The 17,507-nt window shown below is 38.0% G+C and overlaps 1 protein-coding gene across 3 annotated transcripts in view; it reads right to left on the bottom strand.

The window, feature by feature from the left end:
- Positions 1-17,507, bottom strand: part of LOC150074989 (ubiquitin carboxyl-terminal hydrolase 47-like) — a 486,634-nt gene that overhangs the window by 113,043 nt on the left and 356,084 nt on the right. For all 3 annotated transcript variants that reach the window (XM_090388947.1, XM_090388945.1, XM_090388946.1), the window contains exon 22: positions 4,204-4,323. In XM_090388947.1, the coding sequence (XP_090245073.1) occupies positions 4,204-4,323 (120 nt within the window). The remainder of the gene's footprint in view (positions 1-4,203; positions 4,324-17,507) is intronic.

Genomic DNA, 17,507 nt, shown 5'->3' with positions numbered 1-17,507 from the left:
TGCAGTGAGAAGCTGAATCCATTAGCAAGTACCCAAGAATTAAGACAATCAAGGGCTTGTTGCAGTCATCTTTCAATAACCCTCACTGAGAAAATATACTAAAGTCATCAACATAGAGGGCACTGTTTATAGTTGGAGGAAGTTGTTTCTTTGATGGAAAAAAGTGTAACACTTAAAGCTGATCCTTGCATTACTCTTTCCTCTTGGCAAAACGGACGAGAGAGGGTGGATCCTACATGGACTTGGAAAGTTCTTAATAAAAATGAGGAGGTGGCCTCTAAGACTGAGGCTATATAAATCGCCAAATCTCCAAGTTGTGTCATATGCTTTTTCCATATCAAAAAATACTGACAACAGATGTTCTTATTTTAGGAAAGCATCCTGAATGGATGTTTCTGGTCTGATTAAATGGTTCTGAGTAGATCTGTTTCTTCGAAAGCCACACTGGATGCTGGAGAGAAGGTCATTTGATTCTAAATACCACATTAAATGAAAATTAACTATTCTCTCCAGGATTTTTCACAAACATCTAGTCAGGGTCAACAGTTGGTAGGAATTTTAGGATCCTTTTCAGGCTTTGCAAAGGCAAGACTGGTTGCCATACCAGCAAGCATCAGGCGGCTGCTCTTTAGTAAAGATATTGTTATACAGAAGGAGCAGGTGATGCATACTTTTGAAGAAAGGTGCTTAATCATTTCAACTATTGCAGTTGGCTCTGCAATAGTGCATCCATTATGCTCTAGGATTGATGAAGGATGAGAAGTATATTTTCCCATCATTTTCTGGATTTTATCCCAGGCCACCTTAGTGCTGGTGGACTGGGTAATTGATGTGAAACGGATCCAGGAATTGATGATATGAAATGGATCTTTTGACTCCAATGGCAAATGTAGCATGCTCTGGATGCTGTTTATTATATTGGCCGTGGTAGGATATCATTGGAATATCTCCCAAGCTTTGTTTTGCGCCTCTTTTGTTGCTATGTATTTTCTGAATTCCGCCAGGATTTGAGAAAAGGTGGAAACTGGGTAGATGTTTTTGATATGACAGTTGCAGCAGCCTGATCAAACTTCCATTATGATAACGGAAAAGGAAGACACGGTCTTCCTTTAGGTTCCTTTCATTAATTAGAGTGGTTATCACCAAGAAGTGATCACTTCCATAAATGTTCTCTGCCATCTACCATTTTAGTGAAGAGAGGCGAGAAGGGCAGCAGACAGAAAGATCAATGGCAGTAAATGTATGGGTATGCATGTGGAAAAAGGTGTTAGTTCCCACATTTAGAAGAGAGAGGTTATTGTCAGTGAGCAGATGCTCTATGATACATCCTCTTCCATTAATGTCAGTGCTATCCCACAGGGTTTGGCAGCTGCACAATGAGATCATCAAAGTCTGTCTGGGAGATGTCAGCCCCAGATAGCAGATAAATCGAAAAAACTGTTAATAGAAACCCTACCGTAAGGCAGATTGTTATTGGTTTTGAGTTAGCGGAAGGAAGCACAGGTTGGAATGGGGTCTGGTCATTCACAAGGATGGTAACTCCTCCATGGGCAGGTCCAAACCCCAATTCTGTCCTTACATATGATAGTAGTAGTAGTAGTATTAGGAAAGGAAGAGTTTATTTACCTTGAAATATGTCCCCTACAAGCAAGAGCAAAGTGGCTTGTGCTTCTGCAGAAGGGGGGGGGGGGCTTGATGTCATCAGTATTTTGCCAGAATCCATGAAAATTACACTGTAGGAATTTAGCCATTATTTTGGCTTGGTGGATACATCAGGCAGTTTCCAAAATGCTGAGGGCTTACTTTTCTTAGTCTTGGATTTATCTCTTTTGGAGAAGTATGGATGTTGTCCTGTGTCCATCTCCACCTCCGTGGCATCCATTTTTTTCTTGAGAGCTAGAATGTACTTTGGGTTTCTTATCTTTTTTTCCAACAATTTCTTTTGTTACTAGTTGAGCATTAGGAGGTATGGATATAGGAGTGGCAGCTGATTGATCCTTCTATGTGGGTTTTATTGAGCTTAACAGGTAGCATGTGATGGGAGTGAATGACTTTTTTGGTGGGATGGGCATTTTGGTCTGAGCTCTGATGGAACATCTCTCTGCTACTTTCTGAGCGTAGGCAAGTTTGTTTGCATTTATTGGTTTCACTGTTTTTCTTTTCTCCTGATATGTTCAGCTCTGCCTGATATGTTCAGCTCGTGAGTCACCCTTTCAAAATAGCGAACCAGATTTGTTAAACATGATTTTCCCTTTATAAAACCATGCTGAGTATCCTTGAGAATTTCAATTCGATCCAAATGATCCTGAATTCCACCCTTGATCATTGCCTCCATGATTTTCCCTCCCACTGAAGTCAGACTGACAGGTCGATAATTTCCCACTTCACTCTTAGAGCCACCCTTATGTATGGGAGATACATTGGCACTTTTCCAATCCAAAGGAATCTCTCCAGAGTCTAGTGATGCTCGCATAATTAGCCTCAAGCCTTAAGGCAGCGTAATTTCCTTTTCTGAAATTAAAACCCATTCCTTTGCCTTTTACCACTGCTACCTCTCTCTCTCATCATCATTCACCGTAGAACTCCGTGATCACTTCCTGCTACTGGTTCCTCTACTGTCAGCCCTGTTATGTCATCTGATTCATGGGTGATGATGAGGTCTAGGATATTCTTTTCTCCAGTACTCACTTGCCACCTCCCTTAAGATTATAGGGTATATTCCATCAACTCCAGGAGCCTTACTTGGCCTGTAGGCTCGAAAGTTTTTTCATTAAATAATCTTGCGAAATTTCAATATCATTAATTACATATTTTTCAACTTCGCTCTATTCAGGGCATCTGTGATTAATGTTTTAAAAGCATACCACAGTTCAATTGTATTCATTCTCTGTGCGATATCTACCCAGTTAATAGAGGCCATGTAGTACCTTAAGGCAGCGTAATTTCCTTTTCTGAAATTAAAACCCATTCCTTTGTCTTTTACCACTGCTACCTCTCTCTCATCATCATCCACCGTAGAACTCCGTGATCACTTCCTGCTACTGGTTCCTCTACTGTCAGCCCTGTTATGTCATCTGATTCATGGGTGGTGGTGATGATGAGGTCTAGGATATTCTTTTCTCCAGTACTTTCCCTGATATGTTGATACAAATAACAGTCATCTAGTTGATTTAAAAATTGTTCCCCATGTCGAGTTTCCTTCCCTTTTACTCCAATAAATTAGAGGCAAATTGAAATCACCCATAATAAGACATTGACGCTTACTTGCCCATTCCATTTGCATGTAGAGGCTTTCGTCATAACCTTCACAATCACCTGGTCTGTAGATTATTCCTACTTACATTATACCTTTGTTTCCAACTATCTCACACCATACAGATTCTATACTAGCATGTGAAATGCCTGAATCCGGGAAAGCTATCGTTGCACTCAGGCTGCTTCTAATAAGAAGCATTACCCCACCAGCCCTTCTATCTACCCTATCCTTCCTAAATACATTATACAAGCTGTAGTGAAACTCATCATCCCCAATTTCCGGGTGGCACCACGTCTCCGTAAGCCATATTATGTCCGTGTTACTTGTTTTAACCAGCAGTTCGAATTCGCTCATTTTATTGACGACACTTTGTTACATTACATTACATCGTTACATTACTATATAAATTAAGACTTACTGTTCTTGTATATTTAACTACCCTAACACAACCCTTGAAGTTTTTTAGGCTCTCTTCCCTGGCATTAGCTAACCGCTCACTTGAAACGTTTCTGCTCCCAGAACTCTAGATAATATATCCAGTTGGGGTAACAGATAAGAACTCTTGAGGTATGTGCAAAAGTTACTTTGCATTTAAATAGCACAAGGAGCTACTTGATCACTGTAACACTTGGGACAAATTCAAACAGTCTTAAAGCCATAATATCCACATTATGCAAGTTATGACATATATTAGAAATACAAAATTGAAAAATATTTTAATTTAATTGTAACATATAGGTGATTTATTTCCCATGTAATATAACACTTAAAATTCACAAGCATGCCTTATGCTAAAAAAATATTGAACACAATTTGTCCAAACCCTAACAATAATTTTATTTTAATTTTGTAGATAATATTATCAAAAAAAAAAAAAATTATCTTAAGTTTACATTATATCAGACTAAATGTATAACAAGAAAGGAGACTGTTTTTATCATACTTACCTTATTACTTCTATAAAACCCCTCAGACTTCAATGTTTTACTGGGTGAATTCAGTAATCGCAGATCATTTGTATATCTTTCGAGAACAATACGCATATGTAAAGATGGTATGCCTAAAGTCTAAAATAAAGAGAAACAACAACAGCAAAAAAAAACATAAGATAAGAAATTGTAATCATATGAGAGTAATATACAGCAGACTCTTGATTTTCCGGGATAGATGGTAAAAAAATATTCCCGGATAATCCAAAATAGAGCAAGTCTCTGACATACATAAGAGATATGTTCCAGGACTTCTTATGTAAGTCGAGTTTTACATAACTTGGAAATGACTAATAAAATATTGCTACTATATCCCTGATATGCCAAAATTATAAAAATCACATAATATTCTCAGAAGAATGAAGAAAAATAGTTATATGTTTTTCAATTAATTATTTATATATTTTTTATATATTAGTTATAAATATAGAAAAATAGTTATATATTTTTAATTAGTTCAATTAAAACCTAAGGAACAAAAAACGCATGTTACTGTACTGTAAAAGCTGGTATGTATTTTGTAGCCTTGGTTATTATACAAAGGGTACTAGGAAAGTTTTGCAATATGACGCAACAATGAATCACAGGAAGCTGCTTGTTGCTGCATGTTGAGACATGTTCATACGTGCATAGTAGCCGCCGTGCCAAGTCGATGGGCTCAGTTATTCATTAGTTGTGAGAGTGTAAAGTGCTTGCGATGGCATCGTGGTCACGAAATGGGATAAGGACAGTTTTGCGGTATAATTTCGTGCGTGGTTTAACCATAGACCAGTGCTTAGAAGAAATGACTCTTGCACTAGATGATGATTGTCCACATCGTAGAACGATATTCAGGTGGTATAGAGAATTCCAAAGGAGAAATTTCACTCTGGAGGATTCTGAGAGGCTGGGAAGGCCACGAACGTCAGTTACGGAGGAAAACGTTACTGCTGTGAGGAAAATGCTTGACGAAAACAGGCGAGTGACCTACCAACAGATAGAGGATACTTTGGGCCTAAATGCACCAGCAATTCGTTCGATTCTGCAAGATCATTTGCACATGAAGAAACTTTGTTCTCTCTGGGTGCCGCATCAACTGACTGAAGAGCAGATGACACGACGTGTGACTTGGTGCCGGGAGATGTTAAAAAAGTTTGATAAGGGACAATCTCGGTATGTGAACAACATCGTGACAGGTGACGAGACTTGGCTGTACTATTACGATCTGCCGACCAAGGCTCAAATCAAAGTTTGGGTCTTTGATGATGACGACACACCCGTAATTGTCAGAAAATCCCGATCTGTAAAGAAGAAAATGATAGCTGTATTTTTCAAATCGAGTGGAATTGTGGAACGTGTCGCTTTGGACACGCAGAAGACAGTCACAGCTAAGTGGTATACTGAACAATGCCTGCCTAAAGTCATTGGATCTATGAAGAACCTGTGGCCAAAGTCAAGAATGGACACCTGGTACCTCCATCACGAAAATGCTCCAGCTCACCGTGCCAAAGCCTGCACCGAATATTTGACCACGACAGGACTGAAACTTCTCGAGCACCCTCCCTACAGTCCAGACCTTGCTCCCTGCGACTTTGCACTGTTCCCGCATGTGAAAATGAAGCTAAAAGGGAGGCGGTTTTCCAGAGATGAGGACCTTCTACGGGCTTGGGACAACGAGTGTGCTTTACTCCCTAGTGAAACTTGGCAGAACTGGTTTAAAGATTGGTTTCGGAGGATGGAGAGGTGTATTGAATGTAGAGGAAATTACTTTGAAAAAATTAAATAAACAAAGCTGTATTGCAAAACTTTCCTAGTACCCTTTGTAGTTGACCTTTATTGGTGCCGACTGCTTTTCGTATTCTGTCTTCCTCCTTTATTGTGTTCACTGTTGACACCGACAAATCTGAATTCCACGCGATACTTGTTGATGTTTGGCCATTTTCATACATCCTTTGAGCTCACATTTTATTAAAGCAGATTTCTGATGGTCACTGCCATAAAACAATGAAAACAATTTGCACTTTCCAGGTTATTGGGCTTTTCTGTTAGTTCAATTAATTATAAATGGGTAGTAAACTCTATCTTTTTGCATTTGCGATAATACCGATAGCTGGAATTCTGTGGGTTTTTACGTTATTATAGTGAAATGTGTGTGTCCCCTTCATTGAAATCTTCAGTCATATAAAAAAATTATAAATAACATAATGTAAGTCAGGGACTTACTGTATCGAAAAATGTTCAGCAACCTGAACATTTTTCAGGTTGCTGTGTAAAAAGTATGGCAATAGATAAAAAACAAAAAAACTTACCAGGCACTACTCGCATGTCCAATACGATGCTTCTGTTTATTTTTTACGATGTCAATTTTAAATCTAATAGCTTCCCTTTATTTTTTACAATGTCGTGTATGGTTTGGTCACCAACATTATAATGGTTCAATAGAGATTTAACAGATGCACCGTTTTCAAACTTTTGTTGAATAATTTCAAGTTTTTGTTTAATTGAAAGCACAACTCTTGCGTTTGTCCATCATTTTCGCGATTTCTAAACAACAACAACAAAAAAAAAAAAAAAAAAGTTATTATAAAAAAAAAAAATTCCGACATCCCTGACATGCATAAAGAAACAAAATTTTGCCTTTTGCAGTGCGACAGAACACAACAATCGGCACAGCACACTAAAACAAACTAAACATTTGGGGGTTTTTTTTTTTTTTTTTTTGAGCGGCAGTTGTGAAGACAGCGGAGGTTGCAAGATAATGGGTACATTAATCTCACAATGACGACGTATAACACGCTTCTTGTCACTGATTTAAGACTTGCAAAACATCTGTTTATACCTATTCTAGTTATTACTTGAAATTTATGATTTCCGGTTGATTTTTTTTTTTTTTTTAATTTGAAACCTTGAAGTGATTAATCTGATCCCAGTAAATCGAGAGTCTGCTGTACGAATATCTGAAAAAAAATTTGGTCAAATTATAATTGTTACTCTATTTTTTTAAAAAATTAATTCAGTACAGATGGGGAACAAGAAAGCTGATAAGCAATCATCCTGCATAGGCTATTTTAGTTATGTTTCTCATTCGACACCAGATTAAATCATGTATATTTTGAAGATTAATATTTCCTTAATACTTCTTATAATTTTATAGTTTAATATTTCTAATATATATAAAAATCTTCCTGTAAATCTGGTAAAAGAATTCTATCCTGCTAATTTACTGTTGCTATTATAAACTTTACTTTTTCCAAATAGAAACCTTATGATTTTCATAAATAAAAACCTTATTTTTTTAATTAATTTGGCAAAATGAAAAAAAAAAAAAAAAAAAGAAGCAAAATGAATGTAATGAGTGTGACTGTTGCATGTCAGTAAGGAATTGCAGGATCATTAGCAAATTCCAGCATGTCTGAAATTAGTTAGTGCTAAAATAGGCACTAACTGGTGGGATTGTAAGTTTGGATACAAATTCATATACGTATAACTGCCCTAAATATCCTGACACCTGCATATCTACAAATAACCTTTATTTAAAGGAAAAGTAATAACGTGCTGAAAAAACCTTTAGCCTTTATGATAGTCACTAGTCTCCATGGAATACTTCTCCACCAGTTTTCTTGCATTCAACTTAAATAGATGCCAGATGAACTATTGAGACATGTGGCAGAGAAGAAAAGTGTATGGGATTCACATAAATTATCAAGTGATACAGAAGACTATGGTAGATATAAATTAGTCTGTAATCAAATCACGAACTAAGGCAGATTATGAGAAGTCTCTGGCAGAGAATGCAAAGACCTCTATTTTTATATTAACAGTAGAAGAAAGCAGTTGAATCACACTGGGCCACTGGATGTCTATGGGTTAACACTGTTGATGAACCTGCTCAGGTTGCAGACAAACTGAATAGGTATTTTGCGTCTACATCCGTACATGAGGAATTCTTTAGGCAAGGGGATGCCAACAGTTTATCAAACTCTAACAAGGAGCTAAATAACTTTATGATAATTGAAAGGAAAGTGGAGAAGGAATTGCTGAAGATGGACATAAAAAAAAGTCATCTGGGGTGGATGGAATCTATCCAATTATATTAAGGGAAGCATCAAAGGAGGTAAGCAAATCCTTCACCATAATTATGAGAGCATCATTGGATTCAGGTTAGGTCACCATGGACTGCTGGAGATTTACAAATGTGTCCCCAATTCATAAAGGGGGATCAAAAGGCAACATGAATAATTACAGATCTATTAGCTTAACGTCTGTTCCAGGGAAAATTATGGAATCACTGCTTAAGGAAGTAATGCAGGACAATCTGGACAGGTATGCAATTATACTGCAAATACAGCATGGATTTGTTAAGGGGCGGCTTGTCTAACCAATCTGATAGGTTACTATGATGCAATGTAAGCAGTATGACATGGAGCATTGTTCTGCTGATAGAGGTATAGACCTTCTCCGAAATAGTCACACTATAGGTAAGGTATTATTGTCAAGGACTTCTAGCTACACCTCAGCATTTTGGTTTTGTACAGAACAACCAATGGTCCCACGCCAAATCATGAAAAATGGCCACCGACCATCATGCTGTCTCCACCAAACTTGAATGTTGTGATGATACAGTTGGGCTGATAACTTTCTCTGGGCTCTCACCAGAGCTAGCCATGACTGTCTGACTGGTAGATCACTCTGTTCGAGAAGCAGAGTTGATTGACTTAGAGCTGATGCATCAGATCATTCCAAAGCTGTGCTTTGGAGTAATGTGTCATAGATTGCATTTGGATTGAATAAACTAAACACTGATTGCACTCTAACCCTTTCTTAGACAATGCATACAAAGGGACAAATGTAAAACAGATTGTCATCAGAGAGGTATCAATTATTGCCTGGCTTTTAGCCAGGCGGTAATTGACTGCTGAAACAAACATTCATTTGGCATTGAATAGTTTGAATACATTCAACTTGGCAGTGTCATGACCCCAAAAATATATAATATTTTCTTAATAGATTGAAGTAGTTACTGTATGTAACTTTTTTAATTTTTAATAAAAATTTTAAATATTTAAAACAACTTTTTTAATGTGTTTTAAAAAACAAAATATATTTCTGCTGAAATTAAAAAAAAAAAAAAAAAAGAAAAAAAAGTGAGTCATAAAAGATGCTCTCCATGGTAAGTTTTAATTTTCAATTTTCAAACAAATGTGGATGATTTCTCTACATAGTGTCTGGGAAATTCCCATAAGAAATAAACAAATAGATTTAAATCTGCCAAGTACACTGGCTAGAACTAACTGACTGAAAATGTCCAGGATATTAATAGTGGCAATTGATGCAAGAAAAAAAAAAAACCCTCCCATTTCACCTATCCATCCCTCCAACAGTTTGTCTATTTTTTTCTCTTGAATTTATTTAAGCTACCCACTTCCAAACATCAGATGGAAGTTTGTTCCAGCAATCAACCACCCATTGCTTAAAGGCACATCAATTCTGCAACCATCTTTCCTCAATTTTAATTTATGCCCCCCTCATATGTGTAGCCTGAAAATGAGGAAAAAATCCTCCCATCAGCACTGAGCTTGCTCAATCCATTCACAGCCATAAACACCTCAATCAGACTGCCTTGCAGGCACCTAGTTTGCAGAACTGAAGTCTTTCTTGGTAAGAGCACCCCTTTGTTCCCATAATGTTTGCTAAATAAACAAAGAAATGCATTTGTCATTAGTAATCTTGCTTTACTTTACTGAAAAAATATACTGTAAATATTGTTTTAACAAAAAATATCCGATTTCGGACCCACCGTGACATTGTAAAATTCCACTTCCAGTTCAATGTCACATCCAGTGCACCTGTCAGCATTTTTGAATTTGAAATTTGGTTTCCTGCTGTACTGGCTCAGTGTACTCGGTCTCAACAGGCTTGAAGCTGAAATAATTAAAAAGTTTGCAGCCTCCGTAGCCAAGTGGTCAGGAGCGGGAGTGCAGTAGCACATGCTCTGAGTAGATCGGGGTTCAAGCCCCTGACTGCTGAATATGGTCGATCTGCCAACACGCACTGGCCCAGCGTGGCAGATTATGGTCCATTTCCCTCAGCATGAATTGTCGAGGAGGCTTCCATCCTGCAGTGGATTGATAATGGCTGCATTTTACCTTTTATTTTTTCCTAAACTTCTACTAGCAGTTTATAAGAAATCTTTCCCAGAAGACTAGGAATGATCCAGTGGAAAGACATTGCCAATGTGCACTTAATACTTAAAAAAACTCCAAAAATCCCCAACTCATACAGACATATCGCCCTTCTCCTGGTCATGGCAAAACTTCGTGAATGCTAGGCAATGATCATGCCACACCTTGAGTACTGTGTACAGGTCTGGAGGCCTCATTTTAGAAAGGATGTAGAGTTGCTAGAATGAGTACAAAGAAGGGCAACAAGATTGGTGAGGATAAATGGGCCTGTTGTACTGGAATCCATAGTGATATGAAATAATGATAAAGTGTATATCCAGTAAAAATCTTTAATTATAAATAAATAAAATACTTTTGAGCTTTGAAGGCTGAATGTGCCTCTTTATCAACAAATAGAATGGAAACTTTAGAGATAAAAATTATTTAACGGACACAGAATTGTGTGTGCAGTGAAGTGTGCGAGGGCACGAGGTAGGCCATTCAACCATTAAACTGGTGTTCATTGTTGCTGGATAGATGTGCATAGTTTTGCCTCCCTTCAGTGCTTATCTAGACTTAAAACAGTTGCCTCTAAGATGGGGTGTAGTCTTATGCCTTTGCAGCGTTTCATGGCTCTCGAATTACACAATATATTAAGTGACTCTAACCAGAGGCGGTGGCGAATGTGTCGGGACTGGTCAATTACTTTGTAGTCCTGCTTGGAATTGAGGTCGTGGTGGGTGGACCAGAAGTGTTCCAAGATTGCGGACTGGTCGGTCTCAGCAAGGCAAATCGATCTGTTGTGTTCTGTAAGGTGGTCTTGAAGCTGCCTTGAGGTCTCTCCTATGTAACAGCTGTCACAGTCTTTGCAGGCTATGTGGTATACTACACTGCTGCGTAAGAGAGGGATGACTGGAGTCTTTACATTGGAAACTAGAGAACTTAAGTTTCTACCAGGCAGCTGCACACATTTTATGTGGTATTCTCGGAGGATTTTTGAGATCCGGCCCAATATGCCTGGATAGTAGGGAATGTAGGCGGTAGGTACATTGTCCTGAGTCAATGGCGGTCTCGGGTGGACTGTGAGCTCCTGCACTTGTAATAAACACTTGTCCAATATGTGTGTTGGGTAGTCACAATTGAACAAGTCTATCCTCACTCTGGAAATCTCGTTGCATCTAGCTTCATCTGTGCTGGAGTGGCTCCAAGCCCTGGATAATAGAGTGCAGGCAGTGCTGTTGATATGGCTAGGGGCATGGCTGGATCTGTAGTTTGTGAACTGTCCGCACCACATTGGCTTATGGTATACTGATGTTTCTAGATGTGGGCCCATGTGTTTTACCAGGACATCCAAGAATGGGAGAGATCCATCTACTTCTAACTCTAGAGTGAACTAGATGAACACTGACAGGGAATTGTGATATTCTAGCAATGTTGTTTCAGAGCCAAGTGGGATGACAGTAAAGATGTCATTGACGTATGTGCACCATGTTGTAATAGGTACTGGTGGGTTCAGGAATATCTGTTCTTCCATGGTGATGTTGGCCACAACGGAACTAACAGGGGTCACCTATGGCAGTGCCATGTACCTGCTGGTATAAGGAATCCTCAAAGGTAAAGATGCTGCCTGACAAGCAAGGTTGAGGGCAGTACAGATGTCATGTCGTCAGTGGACAGTGATGTTCTGTTTGGTAGGTGAGTCATTCTCTAGAAGCCTCTTGGTGCAGTTCACGGACCGCTGGACTGGGATTGATGTAAATAGGGACACTACATCAAATGATGCCATGACCTCGTTGTCAGAAATTGGGAGCCCTTTAATAAGGTGAATGAACTCGCCACTGTTAGTGACAGTGTGGATAGTATTTCCTACAAGAAATGTAAGGAATTTATTATTATTTATTATTATTAGCTATATAGTGCAAGGAAGACCGAAGCTTATGCTGCACCAGCCAAAAAAAAAAAAAAAAAATTCCCAAGTTACCCTGCGAGAGAGAGAGAGACACACAAAAGTAGAAGAGAATCACCTAGAAAGAGAAGAATGATGATGTGCAATATATTAGGATAGTTCATATGTAGGTGCATTGCAGCAGTTAGTTCCGTTGTGGCCAACTTCACCATGGAAGAATAGATATTCCTGAACCCATCTGTACCTATTACAACATGGTGCAGATATGTTGATGACATCTTCATCATCATCATCATCCCACATGGCTCTGAAGCAACATTGCTAGAATATCTCAATTCCCTGTCTATCAGTGTTCATCCAGTTCACTCTAGAGTGAACTGGATAAACTCTGATAGACAGGGACTCTGGAAGGCAGCTGCACACAAGAATGGGAGACGGAGAGATCCGTCTCCCATTCTTGGATGTCCTCGTAAAACGCATGGGCCCACATCTAGAAACCTCAGTATACTGTAAGCCAATGTGGTGCAGACAGTTCACAAACTACAGATCCAGCCATGCCCCTAGCCATCTCAACAGCACAGATGAAGCTAGGCGCAACAAGATTTCCAGTGAGGACAGACTTGATCAATTGTGGCTACCCAACCCACATATTGGACAAGTGTTTATTACAAGTGCAGGAGCTCACAGTCCACCCGAGACCGCCATTGACTCAGGACAATGAACCTACCGCCTACATTCCCTACTATCCAGGCATGTCGGGCCGGATCTCAAAAATCCTCTGAGAATACCACATAAAATGTGTGCAGCTGCCTGGTAGAAACTTACATTCTCTAGTTTCCAACAAAGACTCCAGTCACCCCTCTCTTACGCAGCAGTGTAGTATACTGCATAGCCTGCAAAGACTGTGACAGCTGCTACATAGGAGAGACCTCGAGGCAGCTTCAAGACTGCCTTGCAGAACACGACAGATCGATTCGCCTTGCTGAGACCGACCAGTCCGCAATCGTAGAACACTTCTGGTCCACCCACCACGACCTCAATCCCAAGTGGGACTACGAAGTAATTGATCAGTCCTGACACTTTCGCCATAGCCTCTGGTTAGAGTCACTTAATATATTGTGTAATCCGCTGCATGGGTGTAGTCTCATGCAAAGGCATGAGACTACACCCATCTTAGAGGCAACTGTTTTAAGTTAGATAAGTGCTGGAGGCAAAACTACGCATGTCCATGGAGCAACAATGAACACCAGTTTAATGGTTGAATGGCCTACCTCTGTATCTGTTAAATAATTTTTATCTCTAAAGTTTCCATTCTATTTGTTGATAAAGAGGCACATTCAGCCTTGAAAGCTCCAAAGTATTTATTTATTTATAATGAAAGATTTTTACTGGATATATACTTTATCATTATTTCATAAGATTGGTGAGGGGAACAAAGCAGTGCGCTTACGAAGAAAGGCTTAAGTTCTGCAAATTGCAGCACCTGGAGACTAGGCACCTGCGAGGTGACCTGATTGAGGTGTGTAAGGCCTTGAATGGGTTGAGCAAGCTCAATGCTGATGGGATTCTTCCTCTTGCTCAGATTACGAACTGAGGGGGCATAGATTCAAATTGAGGAAAGACATGTGCGGAAATTTGCCTTTAGCCAGCAGGTAATTGACTGCTGGAACAGACTTCCATCTCTTGTTGTGGAAATTGATAACTTAAATAAACTGACAAATTTATAGCCAGGAAATATCCCATGAAACTAATCCAACTGTTAAAAGTAAGATTAGTAGTTTAAGTGTTTCCAAACCCAGTTATAAAAAAATCCAACCTGTCCAACATTTGCGTTGTTTTCCCTTACGATTACGTCTTATCTTCAATAACACTGATATCTCTATAATTTTTTCTACCTATAATAAGCTAGGTGCCCCTTTTAATAAATATAAAGAAACCTACCTTGTCTACCATTTGGAATCTCATGCGAATTAAATTAACACGTGTCCAGCATAACATTTCGGGGACTTAAGATCTGCAGCAACCCTTTCGCTCTTCTTTTTATCGCCAACTGAAGAAGGTGAACCTATCGAAAGTCCATCATTCTCGACTATTGGCCTTAATCCTTTTTTAATTTTAATTTCAGACAACTAGAGGACAATATGGTGCATCCTTCCTCCTCTAGCCTAAGTTTTTTCAATTACTCTTTTTAAACCACGCTTTTCTTACTGCGATTTTTAAACACTGTTTTTAGTTTAACCAATGATTTCTCACACTGCTGTTTTATGATCCATATAACCACAACGGATTATTGAGGTGTGTGCCGTCTCTTTATTAAGCTTTGACTAAATGCATATTTCTTGTCATAAACTTAAGGCTAGCTTGACAGGCATTTGGAGTGAACGGATGGGTGAAAAGGGAGGTTTTTTTTTGTTTGGCTGATGCTGCATTAGTTTGCTTTCTTGCATCATATGCCTCAACTAATACTAATGCATTTATCAGTTTTCCACTAATGGAGTCACTCATCCAACGTAGTCACATAGTATCAACTGCTGATGCTGCTGACTTGCTTGACATGGGATCTTTTTTCTGGGACGGACAGGACTTTCTCTCTGACCCAGCAATTCCATCACCTTTGATTTTGGACAGCTCCTATTGGGCTGGATTTCTCGATCTGGTCTTACGTTGTTTTCCTGCTCAGCATGGGATCTTCATACTAGCACTTTTAAGTGCAGGATCACCATGGTGAATGACAGGGCTTCCAGGGAGGGCCCAGCCGCCTTTCTCTTCTCTGTGGGCACCATGAGCTTCCCCTTTATTTTGCCAAACCCATAGATGGGCATTCTCCTCTTTTGCCCACTTTCCATTTCTCCTATACATTTTTTTACACATCCCTTGTGCTTATTTCATAAAGAGATTTTATTTTATTATTTTTAAGCTCCCCCCTGGAAAGCCCAGGTGACTTTGGGGTTGTCCCTGCCAGGGCATCATACCTTATACCTAGCTCGGATCCCCATGCCTGGTACAGTAACTGGTCTAAGAGGCTAGGTGAGCAACATAACTCTACATTACACTATATCAGCAGTTCCTAACCTGTTTTGTTTTGAAAATGCCTTTCAACACAAAATTTATATCATGAACACCACGGGCAATTAATATTCTCTAAAGTAGTTTTAGATTTAAATCATTAAGCTTAAAATAACTATGGTTTGTTTCTGAAAAATTGCTTCTCTTTCACTGCTAAAATTTAGAACATTAATATCTAATAATAAAATAATTATCAATAGGTAATAGTGGGTCTTTTTTTAAGAATTAAAAATCAGTATATCATGGAAAAATATATTTATTTTGCAAATCTATAACATTACGTAAAAACTGTAATCTATATAAAAATGAAAGAAGTTAAATAATTGTGCATAACATATAATATTAATAGTTACAGAGATTCTGCAAACTTGTCACTAAGTGATGGATATTAATTTTTTAATCCAAGCCAAAAATTGATAAGATTTTTATTGTTGAATAATGTTTGTAGTCCAAAACTGGTTGAAATAGAAAATGGGATTTTCTTTTTCATCCATAGTTTAGTCATCAGCCAATGACGAGTATGCACTGACTGGATTACAAATCCAATTTAATTTATTAGCATTTGGGGAAAATAATCCCTAAAAGTCACTTCTAAAAATTTGTGATGCTTATTGATATCTTTTTTGACAATTTGGTCCATAGTTAGTTCATTTTCTATCAAAAAATTTTATAATATACTAAAGCACTCCGTACTCAACTCAATTGTGTTGTTCCAAAATTTTTATTTCTTTATCATATGTTCGACCTTATCTTTAACATTGAAAATGGTTATTTGAACCTTGTAATGATAAATTAATTAAGTTTATTTTTGAAAAGATATTTGCAAAATATGCTAATCTTTGTAGCCATTTGTAATATGTTGTACTATCACTAAGGTGAAAAGGATGATCAGTGAAGAAAACTACAAAGTTTTTTTCTCAACTTGAATAAATGGGTAATTACTTTTCCACGAGAAAGGCAAACTAACTATTAACCATTTTGACAGCATCATCTAACACAGTGCTTTCCAAACTATCTGCGGTGAAGGACCAGTTTCTTTTATTTCAATCCACTGCAGACTGATACTTTTGTAAAATACAAATTGTCGTGGACTGGTAACAGATGAATCGTCACGCACTGGTAAGCAGCACTGACCTAACACACTTTTCAGCTGTTGAGGCATTCGTCTCGATGCCAAAGTATGCTGCAATGGGTCTATAATATATTTGCATTAATGTTTTTTATGCGAGTAACTAAACCTACAAATTTTCCTGTCATCAAGTTTGCTGCATCTGTGCAAATCCCAAAATAAAAGGCCCAATTTATTTTTCTTCAAATACGAATCATTAGATTAAAAATACCTTCACCAGTTGTAGGTTCTATTAAAAGGCAACAAAATAGATTTTCCTCCACTTTACTATCATTCAGGTAACTTATAAATACAATTAAAATTGCTAGATTAGAAACTTCAGTGGCCTCATCTAACTGCGATGCAGAAATTGCACTTTTTCAAACTCTTTCTACAATAACTGGTTCAACATCATCAGACTTATGTATTTGGTGAGATACTGTGCTATTAGAAAAGAGTATCATCTCTAACTCTTCTTGACCGAACATTTCCAAATATACACTTGGCATCTGCTTTTGAACATGGAAAAATCAGTTCTTCTGCAAAAGTATCAGCTTCCCCAGCCTTTGCAATTTGGTCTTATTAAATATGAAGCTTCAATTGCTTTTTTGCATACTTGATTATTGAGAGAAATGTATGAATCAATATTAAGTGTTTTTAATTCTTGCCATTTCCATTTAAAAAATTAAATGAATTTATCAACATAGTTTTCATGTTTAGATTATAAATGTTGAGACAAAAGAGAATGTTTCAAGCTGCTATTTTTGAGCACTTCTCCACAAATGACACGTTGTGGGCATAGATACTCATCATCTCCAAGATATAAAAACCAAATTTAATGTAATCTTCATTATATTTTCTCTTTTCAATGTTCATCTTTATATCAATAAGTTGAACATTTTATGTGCTATTTGAGAATATTGATCAGTTAAATGCATTTTACTAATTTCTTGGTCACCTTGAGTTGAATTTGCTGGAAGATTTTGCTGCTTCTTATTAACATCTTTTAACATTGTTTTTCTTTGTTTCCAGTCTTCAACCA

The sequence above is a fragment of the Mastigoproctus giganteus genome, chromosome 14 (assembly GCF_048544385.1).
Source record: "Mastigoproctus giganteus isolate SK-2022 chromosome 14, ASM4854438v1, whole genome shotgun sequence".
Lineage (NCBI taxonomy): Eukaryota > Metazoa > Arthropoda > Arachnida > Uropygi > Thelyphonidae > Mastigoproctus > Mastigoproctus giganteus.
The sequence above is the reverse complement of the archived record's forward strand: the minus strand, read 5'-3'. Positions and strand labels throughout refer to the sequence as shown.